We start from the raw sequence: 22,634 nt of genomic DNA on the forward strand, positions 1-22,634 counted from the left end.
GTAAAAAACAGGGAAGTACATCATTATTTAGCGATCAAATCGATTTAAATTAGCACTTATAATCACATTTTATGTATTTGTGCATACGTATAGAGCTGATTCGCTCATTTATTAACGATAGTCTGATAAGATTATAAGTTAAAACAAAACAAAATAAGGCCATAAACACTCACCTGGTGGCTTCAAAGGTACAATGTGCGAAAGAGCTGGCGGCATTCGCGACAAGTCCGTTGGCTCGAGACTGTGACTACGTGTGCGTTCGAGATTACTAGGAAGATCATTGACTCGTAGACTGAGCTGCCTTTTAAACGGGGATGCTTGATTGAGCTGCGTGAAACCTCGAAAAGAACCCTGTCGTTCCAACATTGACGGAGTGGCGTGCGGCCTCTCGATCGCAAAAGGATTATACACCTGCTTAACCGGAGGAACATCTGAAATATAAATACATTTAAGATATATAGTAAAATATAAATAAATATTAACAGAGGATGAGAAATAATACAATATCCAAGCCAAAATATATTCGTGACACATTGTGATAAATATATTTAATTTTAATCACATTTACACAAATATTTTCAATTTTTATTTTTCAAGTATGGCTTATCTTTAACATTTATAGCAAGAATTCCTAAAAATAATATTCACAAAATCGTACTTTTTAGATTGCTTTTATGTTCGCATTGAAAATTATAATTATGAAAATAGACATTTATAATCTATACGACACTCACCTACTGCACGATCGCGTGATTCCTGCAACCGTTCCGTGAGACTAGGTTGCCTAAAGCTGCCGCTTCTCGTAAAGGTGGAAGTTTTCGAATCAAAAGTCATTGTAACTCCGCATTCTTTATCTCGTCGTTGCTTCCTTTCCAGACACGCGGCGAAGGCGCAACCCACTGCGTGACTCAATCTTTCCCCCTTGAATAATAAAGGATAAATCCATAAAATAAAATATCTTGAAATTAATACTTTCGCTATTCACACACTATGAGAATCTTCTAAAAATTAACGTGTCATTTATATTTTATTTTATTTTAGGTAAAACAGGAAATAATGCATATTATAAGCAGAAAAACTATACAATACAAATCTCAATTAATACAACAGTTCTATAATAAAAGATTTCACAATTCTCCATTAAAATTACATACAACATTGCAACAACTTATTTTCGATATATTTCTCAGTCAATAATGTGTGAAGGGTCATTCAAGAAATATGTATCTTATTTAACTGTTATAAATTTGTTCCTCGTTATTAGATTATCCGATACAGTGTACATTCTCAATCTTAATATGTCAACGAATTTATCTCTTGCATACTGGGATAATTTTTACCCGATTCGCGAACAAAATGAAAAGGTATTTGCCTTACCGATTCTTTCAACGCTAAAAATCCATGGCACATCCATCGTCTCGTTGTGCCATCCCTGCAGATGTAACTGAATCCCTTTTCATGATTTCTATCAGGTGCACAAAATGATACCTTTTCGATCGTCTGATCGACAATTAGTCCCTTCGTTTCATCCTCGACAACGCGCAGTCCGTCTCCGGATACGTGAAGTATCGCCCGCACCGGTCTTCGCCTCGAATTCTGAAAATTCAATGTGAAATCATTAAAATGGCCGTTTTGCCCTCTGACCTTTAGAGCACCGAGATTTATTTTCAGGCTTCTTTGGTGTCAATGTCGACTCTTTATATGTGAACCGTGCTAAATATAGTCGAGGCGAAAGACTTGGAGAGTATGAAGCGCCTAACTTTTGCACTGCTTGTTGCAAAATCCTTTATGGAATCTTCTTGAATATTCAAAATAAAAAGAAAACTTCATGAAGAAATAATCTGCTTGCTTTCATACAGATTTATATTATATCTCATAAAAAGTTAATGTTTAGTTGCGTAAATAGAAGAAATAATTATGAAAAACAAAAATTCAAAAATTCAAAGATTAATATCTTCAGTTAATATATTTGCAGAGAAATCGTATTAATTTCAAGAAATGTGTGTAATACTTACTCGAAGAACTTTAAGAGCTTCCTCGCAAACCTGCATACCCCTCGATTCGAACACCTCTACGCATCCCAGGTACTACACAAACATTTTTTGGCTAAATAAATTATCCATCCGTTAAAGATTTAAATAGACCAGTAGCTTTTTATTTAAAAAATTAGTCTTTAACATCAAAATTGACATATATTTGGCACATTAGCAGAAGAAATTAATTACAAAAATTACAACTATTCTAAGTAAAATTAATTATTCAAAGCAAATAATATATAATTATATAAAATTAATTATTTCAAGTTCAAAAACTTAACTAAATAAATTGAAACAAATAATTGTTCGACAATCTGAAATTAATTAATTCACACTATCTTAAAAAAATATACCAGCTAAAATAATGTCGACCATAGCTTTAATTAGACCAATGTCAAGTCCGAGCAATTCTGTTTATCTTAACAATTTCGGTACACGATTGACCATTAATTTACATATCTCATGAGTCGTTAAACTTTTATGCTTACCTTGACATGAAAAGCGCACGTGGCTGAACGTACTGCACTTTCATCAGCTTGCCATTGATGGGGCTTACTGGACTCGGGCACGTGAGACTCTTTCCGTCGGCGGAAGCTGTCCCGGAAGCTCCGTCGAAGCCGATCCATTCTTTTCCCCGGCGATCTCTCGCGCTTCTGTAATAACACAGCAGAAAAAAAACAATTTATTTCCTGTAATTCGGGCAATAGTTTCAAGGGGCATTAACGCGAAGAGCTCTCCTCCGAATGTGGCAAAAGATCAACTGCCCATAACGAATAAACCTAGGGTCGTTGGATATGTCAACCCTCGTGAAATGGAAAACGAAAATTGCAAAATTCTCAATTACATAAACCATAATTTAATAATAGAAACGTAAAGAAGAGATTATTCTCATAATATAAAATTTTAATCATAAAAATGGAAGAGGAAGAATATACATTAAAAATTTGAATAATTAAATTGGTTGTTTTTAATATCAAAAAACATTTTTTTTTTGAATATTAAAAAATATATTGTAATTTAATTTCACACATATAGCACATGCATACATAATATTTTAAAATATGATTGCTTATTAATTATATTAAAATTGGCAAAACATTTTCTTTTTTAATTTTTTTTGTACTTTTTTAATCCAGAACGACTTTTAATTTGTGCGATAAATGTGATCATAAAATTGTTTTCGAAGAATGCAAAATAATATTGCAATAGTGGAGAAATTTAAAACAAGTAGAGTTGTGCAAATTAAAAACTTGCACATTGCTTCCTCATCATTTTATCTTACAATGCTTAAGCTGCTTTGTTTTATGTCTATGTATGTATAATATCGATGAGATTGCTCTCATTATGTGCGCATATATCGTCAGAATAGTAGAAGATGTAACAAAGGTCAAGTCCAGCAGGAAAACCCCAGAACGGGATCAAAATAGCAATCACAACGACTAGAAAAGACATTTCTGTCAGTCCGCAATTGTCTTCTGATAAGGGTTCAAGGATCGATACGGTAATCAGTCAAGACAAAACCGCGATTGAATTCTCAAAGGATGTGCGCCCATGATCCTCCCGATGAATCGTTAAGGCCCCCAAGCTTGAGAAAATGTCCGAAAACGGCCAGTGCCTGGCAACCGTTGCGTCGAGTCGCCAACCTCGACAAAGGCCTGTGATCGAATCTTGAGACTCGTTCCCAACGCGAATCCTTTATATCGGAACCCTCCTTTATATATATATCGGGTCTCCCCTAATACCGACCGCGGATCTACCCTTCGAATCGACGGCACCCCTAAGAGCTGGTCGACGGATCGAGAGCGGAGACGCGTTAAGAAGACCTTTACCGTTCGTGTTCTGTGTTTCTCCCCTTCGCCATCATCGACGTTTCCTTCTGTCATGTTCTTCGTCTCACTGTCAGGTTTCGCGAGGTTAATTGCTTGGTGTTGCGTCATTTGATCAAATATCATATCGTGACTTTCCAGATTTTCGCATCAAGTACAATTAAAGCAAGGATTAATTAGAAATGTTTTTATGTGGTATTTTAAAATGCCACGTGTAATATAATACCATCTATTTTTCGATTTTTCTAATAGAAAGTATTTTAAAGCATTATCAAGAATGACAGAGGTTATGACAATATCGCTTTTTGCTTTTGCGGAGGCAGAGCATTTTTATAATTTTGTAATTATATCGAATTAATTAATTTGTGTAGATTTGCGTTTGTGAATTCTTTGTTGTAAGGACGTCGTGGACCAACATTGATCAACGGTTAGCTCCATTATCTATTTGTCGAAACTCGTAACGTAGTGATGTAATATTCCCGTAATGATTTCGAATAACAAGAAAATTAATTAATCCATTTAGCCGGCTATTTTCTCATTCGCATTGTTCATAAATAACGAATCTAACAAACACGAATTAACATCGCCTATGCTTCATTATAATAGAATTATATCTATGTCAAATGCGCGAATAACCATCTTCGAAATCAATACATTCGAATTTAATGTATTTATCATAAACGTTATCATATTTTTATTGTAGCGATAAATTTGATATAATTTTTCCTTAGAAAAATTGTGTTGGAATCATTATTTGTCACAATTATTATATTTAATTTTGAAATTTAATTTGAAAAATTTCAAATTAATATATGTTGCAATCCACATTAAATTAACACATATGCAAAATCGGTATATTTAAATTTTCAAAGTTCTTTTTGAAAAATCCTTTTCTTTTAAATATTAAATTTTAGAACTGTTATATTATAAAATGTCTATAAAAAAACATCGATTTTCAAGCTCGTTAAAAAATGTAGAGCTAAGAATAAATCTGCTAACACCGAAAGAATTTTAGCCGTATTTCTAGTATCTTACATATGTTTCACCCACACTGGTTATGTAGATAAAATCCCGTGAATGACATCGTACACATCATGCGATGTGTAGATATTTTTAGTTCACGATGGATGCAGATATCCATCAAATACAGTTGCACGTGTTACTTGTTACAGTCGAATGTAATTAAAACTTGAATTTATCGAGTTAATTTGATCTAATCAGATAATTCGAAATCTCGATAATAAATGCGAGTAACGAATTCGTGTATTACGTGCGCGCATTAAAACACACACATTCAGGATTTATAGAGATACGTTAATTTTCGCGAATTTCCTATGTTACGATCTTATCTGGATACATTCGCGGAAAATTGAGAAACATATATAGCTAACAATTTTAACGTCGCTATTAAATATTTAATGTCTGTTATTAAATATTACTTACATCCCATTAAACTTATTATTTTATACCTATACTAACAATAAGATAAACTAAAGAGCTAACAATTTTTTATGGAATTCATAAAAAAGGATATCTTACAAGTTCAGAGAGAAATACTGATATTAATAAAATAATATATCAAATTTAAGAATTCTGTGTTATCGCTGAAAAAAGCTAGACATAAGATAAAAAAAAATATATATAATTAGACATTTAAGACATATTTTGTATTAATAAATAAAATAATAATATATTAATTTAGGAAAAATCGTATTATATTTTGTTGTTTATAACAAAGTTTTTATATCAAAAGCATTCTATGATACTTGAATAATATTTCAAGAATATATTTTTAAAACAGGATATTTGATGCGTTTTCACAGCAACTTAACATTATTACCGATTATAAATTGCTTCTTAATATACATACATACACACATTTTCAGGATTCTAAACTGAATTTATTTTTTGCAAAATTCAATGTTCAAATTCAATTCAAATTACTTAATGAAGCAAAAATATATTTAAAAAAAAAATAAGAAATAAGATATATATTTGCTTATATACCTATCTTGCTAAATTTTGTGCAGTCTCACGTAGCTTCGACAATAGAAAATCTATTAATCTCACCCTTAAAATGTGAGAGCACATTGACATCTATCATTATACAGTGCCCCAGATAATGAATATCGACAAGATCATCTAAATGCGACCTCTACGATTGCATCTTCATGAATAACTTCTTCTGAATGTATTTGACGTGGAAATAATTTCTAACGCGTTTTAAATTCGTTCCATTTAAATTTCTAGTCATCACGAACAAGGGATACATTTTATTTGTGATCCAAATATAAAAAAAATATGTGTATGTTATTGAATTGTAAAAATCTGAATAGAATTTAATGTTATTTTTCGTTGCAATAAAAAATATTCATATTGTATTCAAAAAATTTTACACGTGTATGTACGTATGTAAATATATAATGTATATATTTTTATACTTTTCTTTAATATATATTTAATTATAATTTATTATCAATATTTTTCAAACTTTTTTTGCTTTTTATTAACATAGCTGTTTTTTTATCTATAGAAAATATTAATATCAGAGCATTTAAAAGAAAGCTAACTTTAGAAAATTACATAGTATTTCCAGAAAATTTAAATCCCGAACTTTAAAATACAAAATTTTACTCACATATAAATTTATTTAATTCTGCAAGAATATTTTTTCTTGTTCGTTGCACGAGGCATGTAAATGGTTAGCAATTTAGCGCAGGTATTAAAAAAAGGTTTAAAATGACATTCAACACGCAATAATCCGTGGTAATGGCTATTATTTTAGGATCGAGGCCAGACGCTATACACAAGCATCTTCTATAAAGGGTATGATTGGCTCGTAAAAGTCACTTTCACCTCAGCGACTGCACATTGCAATTGTGCAAGCCTCAATCAAAACAGAAATGAAAAGAACTAAATGTGATATAACGTAAGTAGAACAAAGCCGATGAGAAGGAACTAGAGAAATCTGTAGATGTCCTATATTAAATCTGCGCTGTTATAGCGTGCAAAAAATTACGTAATAATACATTTGTCGAAATATTCTCAATAAAATCAAAAATATTTTTATATATACGAGATCGTAAGATTAATAAAAGTAAATATTTTTTTGAAGTAAGTGTGCATATATATGGGTGTATATATAATAAATATATTTTTAGTCTTCTTTAATATAAATTTAATTGTAATTTATTATTAATGTTTTTCGAATTTTCTCTTCTTTTTGCATTAACACATCTATTTTTTTATCTGTGGAAGAGATTGATATGAAAGCATTTAAAAGAAAAATAACTTTAAAATCACGTTAATTTCCAGAAAATTTAAATCCGCACACTTAAAACATAGAGAAAATTTTACTCACATATAAATTTATTTAATTCTGCAAGAATATTTTTCATTGTTCAATAAAGAAAATTGCAGGTAATAATTTATCGTTGAGAAATTGATTACTTAAGGAAAATATTCCAAATTCTACCGCAACATAAAATACAGAATACAGAATAATGTATCAACCATATCAAGAATGTTTCATTTTTTAAAATGTTTTATTATTCTTACGTTTTTGATTTAAGTTATTTCAATTCTTTCAATGTGAATTGGATTGGAAAGCAAAATAATTATTAAAAATATAGATAGTGACATCACAAAGGTAATGACTCATAAGTCTTTAATAAAGCAGTTCACTGCCAATCAAATCAAAAAACGTTTTCACATTAAAGAGCATTAACAAAGGTATAAAGCGCGGCCTATGAAGAACATCGATAGGTTTTAAATCGCGTGTCACGTGTCACTCATGGAGGACTATCAAGGGAACAGAGTGGCATTATCACGCACGAGTAGCTGCATCCCAATTTTTTTTTTTTTTTTGCGAGGCGACACTTCTCCGTGGAAACGATCGCATCTGGTATCACGTGCTCGATTAGAATAATATGGTCCAATGAAAATAATCGGAACCCCGATTGAGCGATACCGCACGGTCTTCGATTATCGCACGATGACCGACTAATGGCTAAAACGTGCGAAAGTAAACGCTCTCAACGCAATCGGATTAGCGAGACTGTTTATTTAGTACAATAATAGGCTTACCGATGCACGTCGCTCTATACAGCAAAAACGATTGCATGCTTTTCGCGCACCACGTCGCTCTATTCATCGCGCCTACGTTCGCCTCTCGTGCGAGTGTATCGTGTCTTTATCAAGCGACGACTGATGGCGAGCGAACATTACGACTGTCTAGTGCCTTGCTAAACTACTTTGATCGACCAAATTAGTCTGCGACTGTTATAACGCTCTGCACAGATTTAATTTGACTGCAGCGACGCGTTCGAATGCACGCGTAACTGCTTTTTAATTGACGCGATGGGGGGAACGCGGCTTTCCTACAATGATTTTTTCCCTTCTCGGAGTGTGATGATTACGACAGAGCAATTCAATAATTCAAAACACACACATGTGTTAATGGTCATATAAGTTTATAAACACGCGGATAGTAGAAAAAACATTATCAATAAATTATTTAATCTCACATATATTTTTGAATAAATCTATCATAAAGATGAACAAAAGATCTTCTGGAATAATGTAGCTTTCAGTTTGTAATTCAACCTTTGTGTTCTTTATAATATCTTGTAATGAGATGTCCATTCGTAAATACGATTATCCACGCGCGCAAGAGTGGCAGCAATCTATAATATTTCTTTAAAATGGATATTTGCTAGTCATTCTTATTCTTGCTTTAAAATCATTCAGAGCTAGTTTGTACTTGGTAGTTGTATGTAATTAAAACTTGAATTTATCGAGTTAATTTGATCTAATCAGATAATTCGAAATCTCGATAATAAATGCGAGTAACGAATTCGTGTATTACGTGCGCGCATTAACACACACACATACAGGATTTATAGAGATACGTTAATTTTCGCGAATTTCCTATGTTACGATCTTATCTGGATACATTCGCGGAAAATTGAGAAACATATATAGCTAACAATTTTAACGTCGCTATTAAATATTTAATGTCTGTTATTAAATATTACTTACATCCCATTAAACTTATTATTTTATACCTATACTAACAATAAGATAAACTAAAGAGCTAACAATTTTTTATGGAATTCATAAAAAAGGATATCTTACAAGTTCAGAGAGAAATACTGATATTAATAAAATAATATATCAAATTTAAGAATTCTGTGTTATCGCTGAAAAAAGCTAGACATAAGATAAAAAAAAATATATATAATTAGACATTTAAGACATATTTTGTATTAATAAATAAAATAATAATATATTAATTTAGGAAAAATCGTATTATATTTTGTTGTTTATAACAAAGTTTTTATATCAAAAGCATTCTATGATACTTGAATAATATTTCAAGAATATATTTTTAAAACAGGATATTTGATGCGTTTTCACAGCAACTTAACATTATTACCGATTATAAATTGCTTCTTAATATACATACATACACACATTTTCAGGATTCTAAACTGAATTTATTTTTTGCAAAATTCAATGTTCAAATTCAATTCAAATTACTTAATGAAGCAAAAATATATTTAAAAAAAAAATAAGAAATAAGATATATATTTGCTTATATACCTATCTTGCTAAATTTTGTGCAGTCTCACGTAGCTTCGACAATAGAAAATCTATTAATCTCACCCTTAAAATGTGAGAGCACATTGACATCTATCATTATACAGTGCCCCAGATAATGAATATCGACAAGATCATCTAAATGCGACCTCTACGATTGCATCTTCATGAATAACTTCTTCTGAATGTATTTGACGTGGAAATAATTTCTAACGCGTTTTAAATTCGTTCCATTTAAATTTCTAGTCATCACGAACAAGGGATACATTTTATTTGTGATCCAAATATAAAAAAAATATGTGTATGTTATTGAATTGTAAAAATCTGAATAGAATTTAATGTTATTTTTCGTTGCAATAAAAAATATTCATATTGTATTCAAAAAATTTTACACGTGTATGTACGTATGTAAATATATAATGTATATATTTTTATACTTTTCTTTAATATATATTTAATTATAATTTATTATCAATATTTTTCATTCTTTCAAATGGATATTTGCTAGTCATTCTTATTCTTGCTTTAAAATCATTCAGAGCTAGTTTGTACTTGGTAGTTGTATCACTTGCATAGATTCGAATGTAAACACTTGCATTGATTGTTTCATAATTTTTTTGAAACAATGAATGCAAGTGTTTACATTCGAATCTATGCAAGTGATATAACCATTGAATTTTACCAAAAAAATGAATAATATTACAAATAATATTAATATATAACAAAGGTATATCTCAAATGCTCATAAAGACATAATATGCATATAATGTTATAAACAGACATTAATTTTAACATTATGTAATAAATTATTTATCACAGTATAACTATGATTATGTAATGTTAATAACATTATTCATCATAGTTTAACTCCGATAAATAATTTATTACATAATGTTACGAGTTATTGAACAAGACCTGAATTATTCATCTTCCACACGAAGACTTTTAATTATAATGCAAATTGTGTGCAACGCTTGATAAATTTGATGCTCAACGATGCTGCGATGTTAAAAGTAAGAACATAATATAAAGATATCACATTCTACGTGATGTAGACCTATATTGTAAATCTATTGATCACACCACCCTTTATTGCACGCGGATAGGTATATCCCTCTGCGCGGTCGACGAGAGATTATAAATATTCCGTGCGAACATAATGATCAGGTATATATAAACTAGGGCTGTGAAAAACAACGCTCGATTTTGAAATCGATACGTGAAATTGTTTTAAGTAATTGTTACATCCTGAAACAGTGATTCTGAAATCGGTGACATCCGATACGCAATATTGCAAAAATCACTACCGCAGTCAGTATATATATCTCTAATTTCGCATGTTAGTTATTGAAACAGTTGAATCCAAAATCAAACAATATTGTGCACAATTAATCGAACAATTTAAAATAATTTAATGTTGCATCTTTTTATTTTATACATATATTTTGATAGTTCTCGTGTCGAAAAATTCGAAATTTGACAACATACGACATAAAATCAGCAGAAAAAATTATTCAAGCTTAAAAAAGCATAAATACGTATGTGTTAATTTTTCGATTTGTAAAATTATGTTTTTGGAGAACAAAGCGCTTTCTACGGAAAAATTTTATTCTGTATTTTCTATGTACTTTTTTTCAGCATATTTTGACGAGTTACATCTTCTTTTTGATTGTACTATCAGTCCGGATACATACACGTGTATATATTTGTTCATTGCTATAAACTGTAATAACTGTTCCGTAGATATTATCTGCAAATAAATATGCACGTGTTCTGTTAATTATGTTTTACCTGCAATTGAAAATACATTTAAAGAGAACACCGATACTTGATAGTATCAAATATGTATTTTTTCGCAATATAAGTATGAAATTTCTTGTGAACAGCTTCTGCACTAGAGTAATGGATTTGTTTTAATTTTAATCTCGTTGAAGATTTAGTATAATATTTTATTTCAAAATATATCTATCAAAATTCCTTAAACATGTTTTAACATATGCAGAACAATTATATGGAAAACATTATAACCAAGGCATATTATAATCGTTACACTTTTTATTTTTGATTTTAAAGTCTTAATTATCGAAATTAGTTCTTAAAATGTATTAGATATTTGATCTCTTTGGGAGAAAATCATGACTCTCTCAATTACACTAAAATTTTAAAAATATGATAGATGCGGAGATAAAAGTGAAAGCAGAAACAAGGATGAAATATCCAAGTTCCTACAAATTAAAAATTTTTTTTCAAAATCTGATATTTTGTTAGAAGTTTTGGATAAATAATATTTTATATCATGGATATACAATTATGCGTACGATATCCAATTTATTTCATGTTAATCGCGATTTATTTCATTCAATTAAATTACGTATCGTTGAATCTGTCCGCGTTGCATTGTCAAAAATGCATTGATTGTTTCGATAAAAAAAGTCGTATAATGTGTGCATAACTTTGTTTGTGATATTGCTTCAAATATTAAACTACATAATAACCATTTGATTTCCAATCGTGTTACTCCTTTTGCGTCTGTTGCATTTTATGTTTTTCTTTATTTCTGCGTCAATAATCACAGACAAAGTAAAAATAATTATCCCCTTCTGTCGCATAAACAACTTGATAAATATATTATTATAAATAATAATTTAAAAAATATTTTCCGTCATATAATGTAAATGTGTCTTAAGAATATTCCTTGTGTATAGTCTTCGAGATTATGTAACATTTTTTTCATCATCTTACTCTTTCAATTATTTTATACATTTTTTTATATCAATATATTTTGTTTATATGTAATATATAATAATTATAATATATATATGCATGTATAATTATTATAATATATATATATATGCATATAAGTTTGTTAACAAAGTTTCGATGAGGTTTAATATTATCAACAAGAAACAGATAGTATATATTGAAGATAATATCGTGGAAAGTCATGATAAATAAAAATATAAGAAAGCGAGTGACTCATCATCTTGACTTCTCTGCTGTTCTCTGTTCTGTCAATATATTTTGTGAGAGTGGTGCAGCTCTCTTTTCTCTCGGATTTTCAGTTAGTGAGTAAACCGATGACGAAGAGTACGAGAATTTCGAAAAGTTCAAGAAGTCCAATGCTCTTTTAAAAATGCTATAAGTTCATCTGTATCATAATTCTTTATCACATGTGTTTCCTTTGAGTAAAACTATATTTTATACGCGGGAGGAGTAATCCATGAATATAAAATTGTAGTTAAAATATTGTAAGAAACATTTATTATATTTATGTTTATATTATAAAGAGAAAAATATATATTAAAATAGGAAAGTAGTAGGCATAATTTGCATATATAACGTTATTGATTATATTGATTATATTAACATAGACCGCTTTTAATAGAAGGCTATCGATGACGTACCATTTTTACAGAATGTAAAGCAAAAAGTTGAATAGAGTGTAAGCGCGCACGCACGCACGCATGCACGCAAGCATGCACGCACACACAAATTAAGAAACAATTTTTTTCGATAGAAATGCGTATGTGTTTTACATGCGTGCAGGATAATTGATGAAGATCTTCTGGAGAAGTGTCTCCTGTATGATAATCGGCGACAAGACCTTGAAATGTGAAAGGAAAGATGGCGGCCAAGAATGCATCTGTGCATGTCATACGTAGTGTATGCATGGTAATATACATAACATAGATAAGTAAATCCTGCATAATAATTTCTTGTTCTTCGCTATTGTAAAGAGAAAAAAAAGAGAGAAAGAAGCCACAGCATTTACACAGTCTTAAAACTCTTATTTATCATATCTTTGTTAAAAATTATAAAATATTATTTATATAAATAATCAATCTTCATTTATTTCATTATTTTCTAGCGATATATGTACATTGCAAATGTATTGCAAGATAATGCGCAACTTCAATATACATACATACATATATTACAGAATTTCTTTATTAATTTTGTGACTATATCATATACAAAATCTACAATGCATCATCAGAGAAAATAATTCGCACCTAGAAAGTTGATTAACGAAACCAGAGCCGTGGTCTATTTTTGTCGAGAGTGCTGCAACGTGGAACACGTATGTGCGCACTATGGTACGTGCACACTATGGATCGTGCATTTTTATTGTAGAAGTGACTTTAATGTCAATATGAGTATGACCGATCTGTTCATCCATTATAATCTCACAATATAATTCTGTTCTATCAAAAAAAAAATAATAATAAAATAAAAAGGAAACGTTTTATAATTATGTTTCGTGTAATTATAAAGAATAAAAATAGTATGCGATTCAAATTTCTATATATAATATAGAATTGTTTATTGATCCCAATACTTTGAATACTCATCTACAAACCAACTGGGATAGTCTCGTGTACGATTGCAATCTAAAAAAGACTGCGTGAATTTTTGGCACGACTCGTTACAGCCACTGACGTATGTTCTTAACCTCAGGGCTAAGAGCGTTTCGAAGCCAGAAATCTTCTGACCAATCGAAAGATATTGTGTGACCTAGAAAAAGGCTGGCGAAAGCAAGTATACATTCGTCCACTCCTATTGCTCAGGTCAACTAAGGTTTGATGACCCTAAAAGTTAAGAATACGAATATGTATTATGTACCGATAATTTTGATAATTATAGTAATGTCTCATCTGCAATATAAATTTGTCATGTTTATTTCCAATTTTATTATGTATAATATAATAATATTGATATCAAATTATAAAAGATTATTTTCAAAGTCAGATTGCGAGATTACGAGAATAAAAATAAATTCCTGAAAAAATTTTCAGTTAAATCTGGCATTCAGCTTAGCTAGATGTCTCTTATTAATTTTATTCCATATATAAAAATTTTCAAAAAGCTGTTATATTATACAACTTCGAGTAATAAATAGCTGGTTGCGTGGAGAACCACACAAAAAAAATTATTTGTACTACAGTAGAACCGCTAAATTATCTAAGAAATATTGAAATTTAAGTTAATTATATTTTACTTTATTTTGTTTTAAAATAAAATACTAGTTTTAAAATACTAATTTTCGTACTGCAACAAAGACTAAAAATTGCAAATTTTAAATTAGTATGTTATTCGTATCTTAATATTTTATATTAGACAATATGTTATAATTTATGAAACTGTACTCAGAATTAAGAAATGTATCATTTATATAGACTCTAAATGGATTCCAAAAAAATTTCTCGGTTTGATAAATAAAACGAGGATGTAAGTTAGATATGTATGTGATCGCACATTGTATGTATTTCCGGTGAGATTGTTTCGAAAGTCTCAGATAGCACAGATGGAACTTAGGTGAGAAACATTTGAAGTTTACGTGCGACCAGAGGTAGTCCGATTATGGGAGCCGTATTGTTCGACGTGATGAATAGCTGAAGTCAGGATTACAAAGTACTCGTACGAGGAGGATATATCTTACATTAAATAATGTCAAGAAAGTGGAAGCCTCTCTGTGCAAAAGGAGTTTATGCAGAAAAGATGAGCGCGTGGAAAGTTCTACGCGAAGAAATTCGAATGATGCAGTGGCACGAGAAAATAGCAACATGAGTGAGAAACAGAAATTTAATAAAATAAATTGTACGCGAAATACTTTGACTTTACACTACGTCCAGTTCATGCATCTCGAGTGCATCCACCGAGTCGAGTCCTTTCACCGCGGCAGGTGTCTACGCATGCAATAACGGAGGCGGATATGTACGCACACGCAGAAAATTTTAATGTTGCATTCTGAACTGCGTGTAGCCAGTAGGCTTTCATACAATGCGACGCGGCTTGTTGTCGCGTACAACATGGAAATGCCAAGTGTAGGAATGCAACGTGCAATTTTTCAACAATCAGTCGCCCTTGATTCAACCGATAATTAAACGTCATTTATTGATTAAGATCGATTAACAAATAAAACAGTTAATATTCAAGAAAATAATCATATTTTATCTGGAAATAAGAAAATGTATATAAAGTTGCAGAAAATTGTTTTTAAAATACCCAACGCCTACTAATACAGGGCGATTTTAAAAGACATTGTTATATCTCCGTGTCTAATATTGAGCTCATACACAAATTTCATAGAAGATTAAGAAAAGGCATTAATCTCGATAAAGTTGCATATCAAGTATAAATAGAATTGTATATTGAAAGAATTTTTTTCCTTTAAAATGTCTTTAGAAGTAGATTGGACTGTTAGACTGTTTGTAAATTATAGTATTTAGTCATAGAAAAGTATAGCTCGTTCACCTATAAGAGTAGTTGACGTTTCAAACGCCTTTTGAATCTCTTTCGCTTCATCGTCACGAAATGAATGCTGCGTATAGCACCAGTTATCCTTGAGTTCGATCCCCCCGATACGATTGGATCACCGAGTATGCGTGATCGCGGGCGTGTACGCATTCGAGCGTTACTTCGTGCGTGCGGTGATTAGATTTATGCGTGTTGATTTGTCGCGTAACGCGATTCAAATATAATTCGTGATACGTCCGCTTGATCAGCCAGGCCGATCTCTGTAATTTGCGCATACATAACCGTCTCCTCCATTGAAATAAATTAACACCAAGTATTGGTTTTGTGTTTCCGAATTTTCGATTCCGCTAAATAAATGATCTTGTTTTTTTTCCAATCTGTCGAGTAATTTCTTGTAATTTTGATAATGTATAATTCATGGGAGTGTGCAAGATATTTATTTTAAATTCAAAAACATATATTTCTGTGTGTATGTAAGCGTTTTTAATCTTCACAATATAAAAATGTTATTATCATTCTATTATTTACGTATAGAAGAGCTTTGTATCTAATCGAAGCGTATTTGTACAGAGATCTGCGATTATATTCATTACAGTATCTTTTTCTATCGCTATCAAGCTGAGCAAGATGACATATACACACATATTGCTTATGGCGGTCTCAAGATATCAACTTATTTCGCACGCTAGATTGCTTGTATTGTACAACACAAGTATGTAGAATAAAATGTAGAAGCGTGAAAATAGAAGACGAATCCTTCGACGTCGCGACGTTAAATCGAATATTGCGCTAGTCCACTTGGCAGGAAATGAAATTTTCGCCGTCTCGACGTAATCGAGCAATTCTGCTAATTTGCGCGTAACGAACATCATGTAATTAGGCTGCACGGCAAAATCAAGGGAGATGTCGGCGCGAGATTCAGACATTTCTATAACCGTCCTGCTAGTCTTAAACTATTTCACTTGCTTTTTAGCAGAATTAAATACCAACGAAGCGGCAAGGCAAAAGCATTTTCGTCGCAGGAAATATCTCGGTAAATTCATCTCAAAAATCTGACGCTTATTTCTTTTGCTTATTTTCCGTGGTAAATACTGCTTGCTTTTTTACAAAATAAATCTATAGTGAAACTTTTTTCAAACAAAAAAGAAATTTGCAGATATTAATAAAAAAAAAATCGCATCCTCTTTCTGTTTATATAGAATAGACGTAACTTATCTCGTTTTGCGTTGTGTCATCTTCCTGTTATATCAAAGTGACAGGAGTGTAATTTTCTTTTTAACTTTATAAACTGTATTCATGTTTTATAAACAGTATATATATTTTCGGAGTAAAATGCGGCTTATATGAAATATTTTCACACAGTTTTGTACAATATTACATCAAATATTGTACAAAATACTTTATAATCAGGTATGTAAAAAACTTACGATAATAATTTTGTTATAGTTGTTATAATATTAAAATATTTTTATAAATTCTTTCCTTCTAAATTATTAACTTATTAAAAATTGAAAATTTAAATATTAATTAAATATATTTCTTTGTATAAAATAGTATAATAAGGGAAGATTGCAGTACTGACAGATTTTAAAGGATTGAAGATCAAAGTAAAGACTGCATATGAATTCTGAAAAGAGAAAGTTTAAATTACTTTTCATTGTTATGTCGTGTCAAAAGAAAAAAAGAAATTTGTTAAATCTTATTAAGCATTCTAATAAAATATCTTCATTTCATGAAGTTTCGCATGATTGTTACTCGTGTAACACGTATATGTAAATTGTTTTTTGCTGCTGCAAAATTTTATTTTTAACTCTTACTATGCGTGGCATGTTGCAGATGTAAGCTTTTCGCAACGATAAATTGAACGTTATGGTATGCAATGAACGAAATACCGATTCGGTTGAGCCAAACGTGACACGTGCTCGGCCAGCAAAGGTCATTGAAACGCAAGCATCAACCGCACCTCGTTGTACCGTCATTTTCGCTGTTGAGAAACCGTCATGCATGAAGTACGTCATCCCGTCTATGAACTGGGGATTCACAAAGTGCGGTACGCGAGCTTATATAATTCACATGGCGCATTGACAGTCTGAACGAGTACCAAAGATCTGCGTCAGGTATTTCTAAGCGCATGAGAATGCGCGATCGTCACGGAAATCGAATTCTCACAAGCCGATTGTCCGATGACACAAAACGACCAACGTAACGAAAATGATATATTAGTCATGCTACGGTGCGATTGACGTCACGTCCTCTGATTAATAAAGTTTCTCGTTATCAGAAATATCTGGGATGTGTGGTCAGCAATATTAGAAACGAATATTCGATTTTATTCCACTTTTACCTATTTTCATAAATTTTTAATAAAGTTATAAAAGTTCTACACAAGTTATACTTTTAGTACCTAATTTTCTAAAAAGTATCATTCTTGCAAAAAGGACCAAGAAGATAAGAACTTAATATATAATGTCATTAAAATTATAAGGCAAGTAAAAAAAAATAAATAAATAATATAAAAATGCCGCAATTTTAATATTCTATAAAGTGAAAAAATATTTTTAAATTCGCTTCATCTATATTTTGTTTAGATGAATAAATATTTTATATAATTATGATATATTGATTTTATAATAGCACAAAAACAAATAAGAGATATAATAAATTGTTGTATTAAACATTCAAAAGAAAGGAAAAGAAAATAAATATCTTTAATATTTAAAGAGATATGAGCAAAAAATGAAGAGAAAGATGAACAAAAATTCACAGTAATTCACAGTATGTAGAAAATTACGAGAACAAAATGAAAAATAAGGATGCATGTGAGAGGCGCGATAAAAGGTGAAAAATGGAAGCAATAAGAAGGGCAAACCGTCATTTCCGACGTCTACAAATCTCGGATTTTATGAAGCGTGGAATAAACCGTCCCTTCATATGCTTGTTCGCAAAACACTTGAAAGGAAAAACGTTGATGGTCACGTCATGACCATGCAATTTACGATTCATGCTAATACTCATGAATTCTGTCATAGCGATTACAGCGTCACTACAATTATAAGTAAATAGAAATAAAAAAAGAAACAAAGATACACTGCGTTATAATATAAATTCTTATAGTAATTTCGGTTATACATATAAAAGTACTCTCGTTTGTTCATAATAAAAGAAAAGTGACAATCAAAATTGTAAGATTTTTAGAAATGATAAAGAAAATATAACAATCAATTTTTTGCAAATACGTAAAAAGATGATGAATTATCTAAAGATGAATTATCTAAAGAACATAAAAATACGATTAATTTTATCGATTTTATGAGTAATTTAATATCAGAAACAATAAAATGCGTATTGTATATTTCTGATAATATTAATATAAGGGTTAATCAATCGAAAGATACAAATTCTATTTAAGAGAAAAAAGCATTTGTTTTATCTGTTCTTTCTTATAATGGTTTTCTAGTTAATATTTTTATTTGTCATTTCTTTCTTTATAAATATGCAAAGCGCATACGGAAAATAACATCATAAGAAAAAGAGAAATTAAAATTGCAAAATTAATATATCTGATTCATTTGAAAGAATGACTATACGGACAAAAAAAACGGCAGTACACGATTTATCTTGAAAATATAAAAAAATGTATTCTTTCTTTCTTTTATTAAATTGAAATACAAGTTGTTCTCTGTGAAATATATCAAACTTTAGAAGCGTATTCTTTGAGAATTTCGAGATAATTTGTCCTCTGTGCGAGAGTTTAATTAAATATCGGTTGAGTACTGCTTTCACAAGCCTTGAGCTATCAATATTGAATATTTCGATAAAGATAGATAAATTTAAAAACCTCTAGTTAAAAGTATATCAAAATGCACTTGAACTAAATAAAAATCTTTACGATTACTTTTTCATATTCGATTTTAAATAATTCCATATTTATGAAATTTTAGACGAGAAATTGTGGCACTAAAAGGGGATGATGCCGATGGATATTATCTTGCAGTTTAATGCAATTTGAGTAAAATTCCCCATGTAATATTGTATAATTGCAGCCATGTGTGTACTCGTGGCGACGAAAGTTTCGTCTCATATCGCAGATACTAGTGATGGTGCAGCACGCGCAAGTAACCGTAAACGTTACAGTTGACGTAAAAACAACACCGACGACGTACCGAGAGACGAAGACCATTTCCAGCATGGCTGGTAGCCCTCTCGAGTGGCTGGTGGGCGGATGGGTGGTTTCCCATTTCTCTCGAACGGCGATGTTTTCACGATGAGCAGTATCACCCTCTTCAAGTATCCAAATACGACGGACCGTTGGAGGTTTCACGTATCCTTTGGTAAACCATTCGCGGTATCCAACTATCTATCCAACGACATCCATACGCACTGGTATACAGGTATGATCTTTACGCGTGTGGCGCGTTTATCTTTTACACATGGGAAGGGAGAGAGAGAGAGAAAAAAAGAGAGAGAAAAGAATCGACGAAGTTTCTCTTCGAGATATCCAAACGTCTCGACGAGGTTTTGAAAGATTCACTATAAGCACTACGTGAGTCTACGCATCGATTCCTCAACGGATAACCTTTCGGTTTCCTCTTTCACCTCTGCTATAACATAGACTCCGAATTCCTGTATTATTCATCAGTCCGTTTGGAATGACGTGCACTTAACTATCAAGAGTGACGAGCGCAAGGCTTCTCGATCATATCACGAAACGATTATATCACTGGTCCGGTGTTACGCGACGTCTGTTTAACACATTCGATACATCACAACCGCCATCGAGATGCGCCTCCTCGCTGCGATCAACTCCGAAACGTTCCACGCTGGAGCGAGCACTCCGCTCGCGCTTAGATCGCAGCGATCAGCCGACCAGGGTAATTTTAGTCCGGCACAACGGCCACTGAATGAGTGCCGCGAAAAGACAGATGGAGAGAGAAAGAGAGAGAAGAGAGAAGTAGGGGCAAACGCGTTACTGCTGCTGATGGATGTCGTGGTGCGCGGATGACATGGCGGCGCGAGATGCTTTAGAGAGAGCCGACTGGTAAAAACGCAGATGGATGTGAGAGAGAAGACTATTGCCTCCTCCTATTTCTCCCGCTCTCCTTCCCCTTTTTTTCCTTCCTTTTCTTCTGCTCTTTTGCCTCTTTTTACCAGCAAACTGGTCATACAACTTGCTCCAGGCTGACGTCAGAGATTCTACCTAGAGGAGAGTGGGATTCCGATCAGTCTCTCTCTTCGTTTCTGGTCCCGCGACTAAGTCCTTCTTCTCCTCGAATGCCTTCGCTCTGTCTCTTTTCAGCCTGCAGATCGCAGACAGATACCACAGAGCACCTCCATGGACAAACAGCGGGAAACCGTGTATTCCTCTGCACGCCAGGCTACAATGCAGTTAGCTTTGTCTTGCGTGATGATGATTCTTTAGCGATCTTTTTCCGTTTTGTTATTTTTAAACGATGATTGCGTGTGTCCCCAATATGTCTATTACTGTCTATATACTTAAGATCATCGCGAATTCCGATCGTACTCTCCTCGCTCTCTCGCAGATTTCGTTTTTCATCCTTCTTGAATCGTAATCGACGTTGTGTCTTCTAAGACAGTTCTAATACGAATTTTTCGAATCTCGTTGCAAATTTTATTCAATTGTATAAATGAAAAATTTAATTGAATGGTCGGAGACTCATTTTAGACTAGAAATAACTCCATTCAACTTTCAAGTATCCGGTATTTAAGCACCCTGTAGTTGGACCTTTTCTCTTGGAGTTCGAGAGATACCTCGCGCACATTCAATTAAACTGACTTCACACCGCCTTAATGCGCTAATTAATAAGGTCACGGCGGAAGGAGACTTCGGTGTATTTTATGGACTCGTTCTCTTGCGAATTTCCTTATCGCGGGTCTTTCACAGTTTAATCGATACGATGTTTTCCCACCCATCTAATTGAATAGCTGTTGAGTGTTTCCGACGAGGCAATTAAAGCATCACCTCAACAACAAACAAGTTGATCTCTTCCTTTATTTTCTTTTTTTCTTTCTTTTTTTTCGTACGGCTCTTTTATGCTTTACTCATCTTCGTTTACACCGCCAATTCGAGGGAAACTTAAATACGATAGCAGCTCGCGGTGGAAGTTTTCCCGCGATAGAGCAACATTTGTCGTAAAGTGTATAATGCGATTATCCACGAGCTTGTTTAGCGTGCGCCGACTAATGGAGCGGCGGAGTGCGGCTGGGCGATGCGAGTTCCCACGTTTTTCCGTTAGCCCTGTCGCCGTCACGCTCAGCTACTTCCGGCGACCCCACCGGAACTGGAAAGTACGTTTGACTCCTCGTAGAATCCAGTCATCTGATAATTTTTCGGAAGAATCACTTTCGGAGAAGAATCATCCGTCACTTCTTTCCATTTCAAATTTATTTAACAAAATGAATAAAATGAAGAGGAGACCGCACAGCACGATAAAATCCGAATAGCGCGTATCAATGAAGAAGTCATTAAAAAATATTTAAAAAAATATTCGCGTTTAAAAAATGTTCGATAATTCAGATAGAGAAGAATTTTTCAGGTAATCCAATGGGCGTTGACGATGCCTACGGCTTTCAAATGAACGCTCAACGTTTTCCTGCAATAACGAACACGCCATCTGGACGGGGACTCACAGGCGACACAGGTAGATGATTCAACAACGATAACGAAAAACGTGGAATTTGAACGAGCACTTGTCAATAAAATTCAGATCTGAAATTAGTACACAGTTGCACCGTCACACTTTTGCCGCGAAGAATAACGCGACGCAACATTATGGACTTTCACCGGAATCCGGTATGGGAAGACTTTGTTCGATGGTGTATATTCTCCGGCACAAGCGAGCCTGCCCCAACGGATACGCGACAACCCTCCCTGAGAGGCTCACAGACGCGAATG

The 22,634-nt window shown here is 32.4% G+C and overlaps 1 protein-coding gene across 5 annotated transcripts in view; it reads right to left on the minus strand.

Annotated features, from left to right (window-relative positions):
* Positions 1–22,634, minus strand: part of LOC115237985 (protein numb) — a 75,489-nt gene that overhangs the window by 5,459 nt on the left and 47,396 nt on the right. For 2 of the 5 annotated variants that reach the window (XM_029811453.1, XM_029811434.1), the window contains exons 1-6: positions 19,885–22,628; positions 2,525–2,689; positions 2,016–2,087; positions 1,378–1,596; positions 735–921; positions 174–431 (exon numbers count right to left, since the gene is read on the minus strand). In XM_029811453.1, the coding sequence (XP_029667313.1) occupies positions 174–431; positions 735–921; positions 1,378–1,596; positions 2,016–2,087; positions 2,525–2,689; positions 19,885–19,959 (976 nt within the window). In that variant the 5' untranslated portion in view covers positions 19,960–22,628. Of the gene's footprint in view, positions 1–173; positions 432–734; positions 922–1,377; positions 1,597–2,015; positions 2,088–2,524; positions 2,690–19,884; positions 22,629–22,634 lie in introns of those variants that run through there. The other 3 variants (XM_029811444.1, XM_029811470.1, XM_029811461.1) reach the window with 3 other exon arrangements.

This window comes from Formica exsecta, unplaced genomic scaffold (assembly GCF_003651465.1).
Source record: "Formica exsecta isolate Colony F162 unplaced genomic scaffold, ASM365146v1 scaffold115, whole genome shotgun sequence".
Taxonomy (NCBI): Eukaryota; Metazoa; Arthropoda; class Insecta; order Hymenoptera; family Formicidae; genus Formica; species Formica exsecta.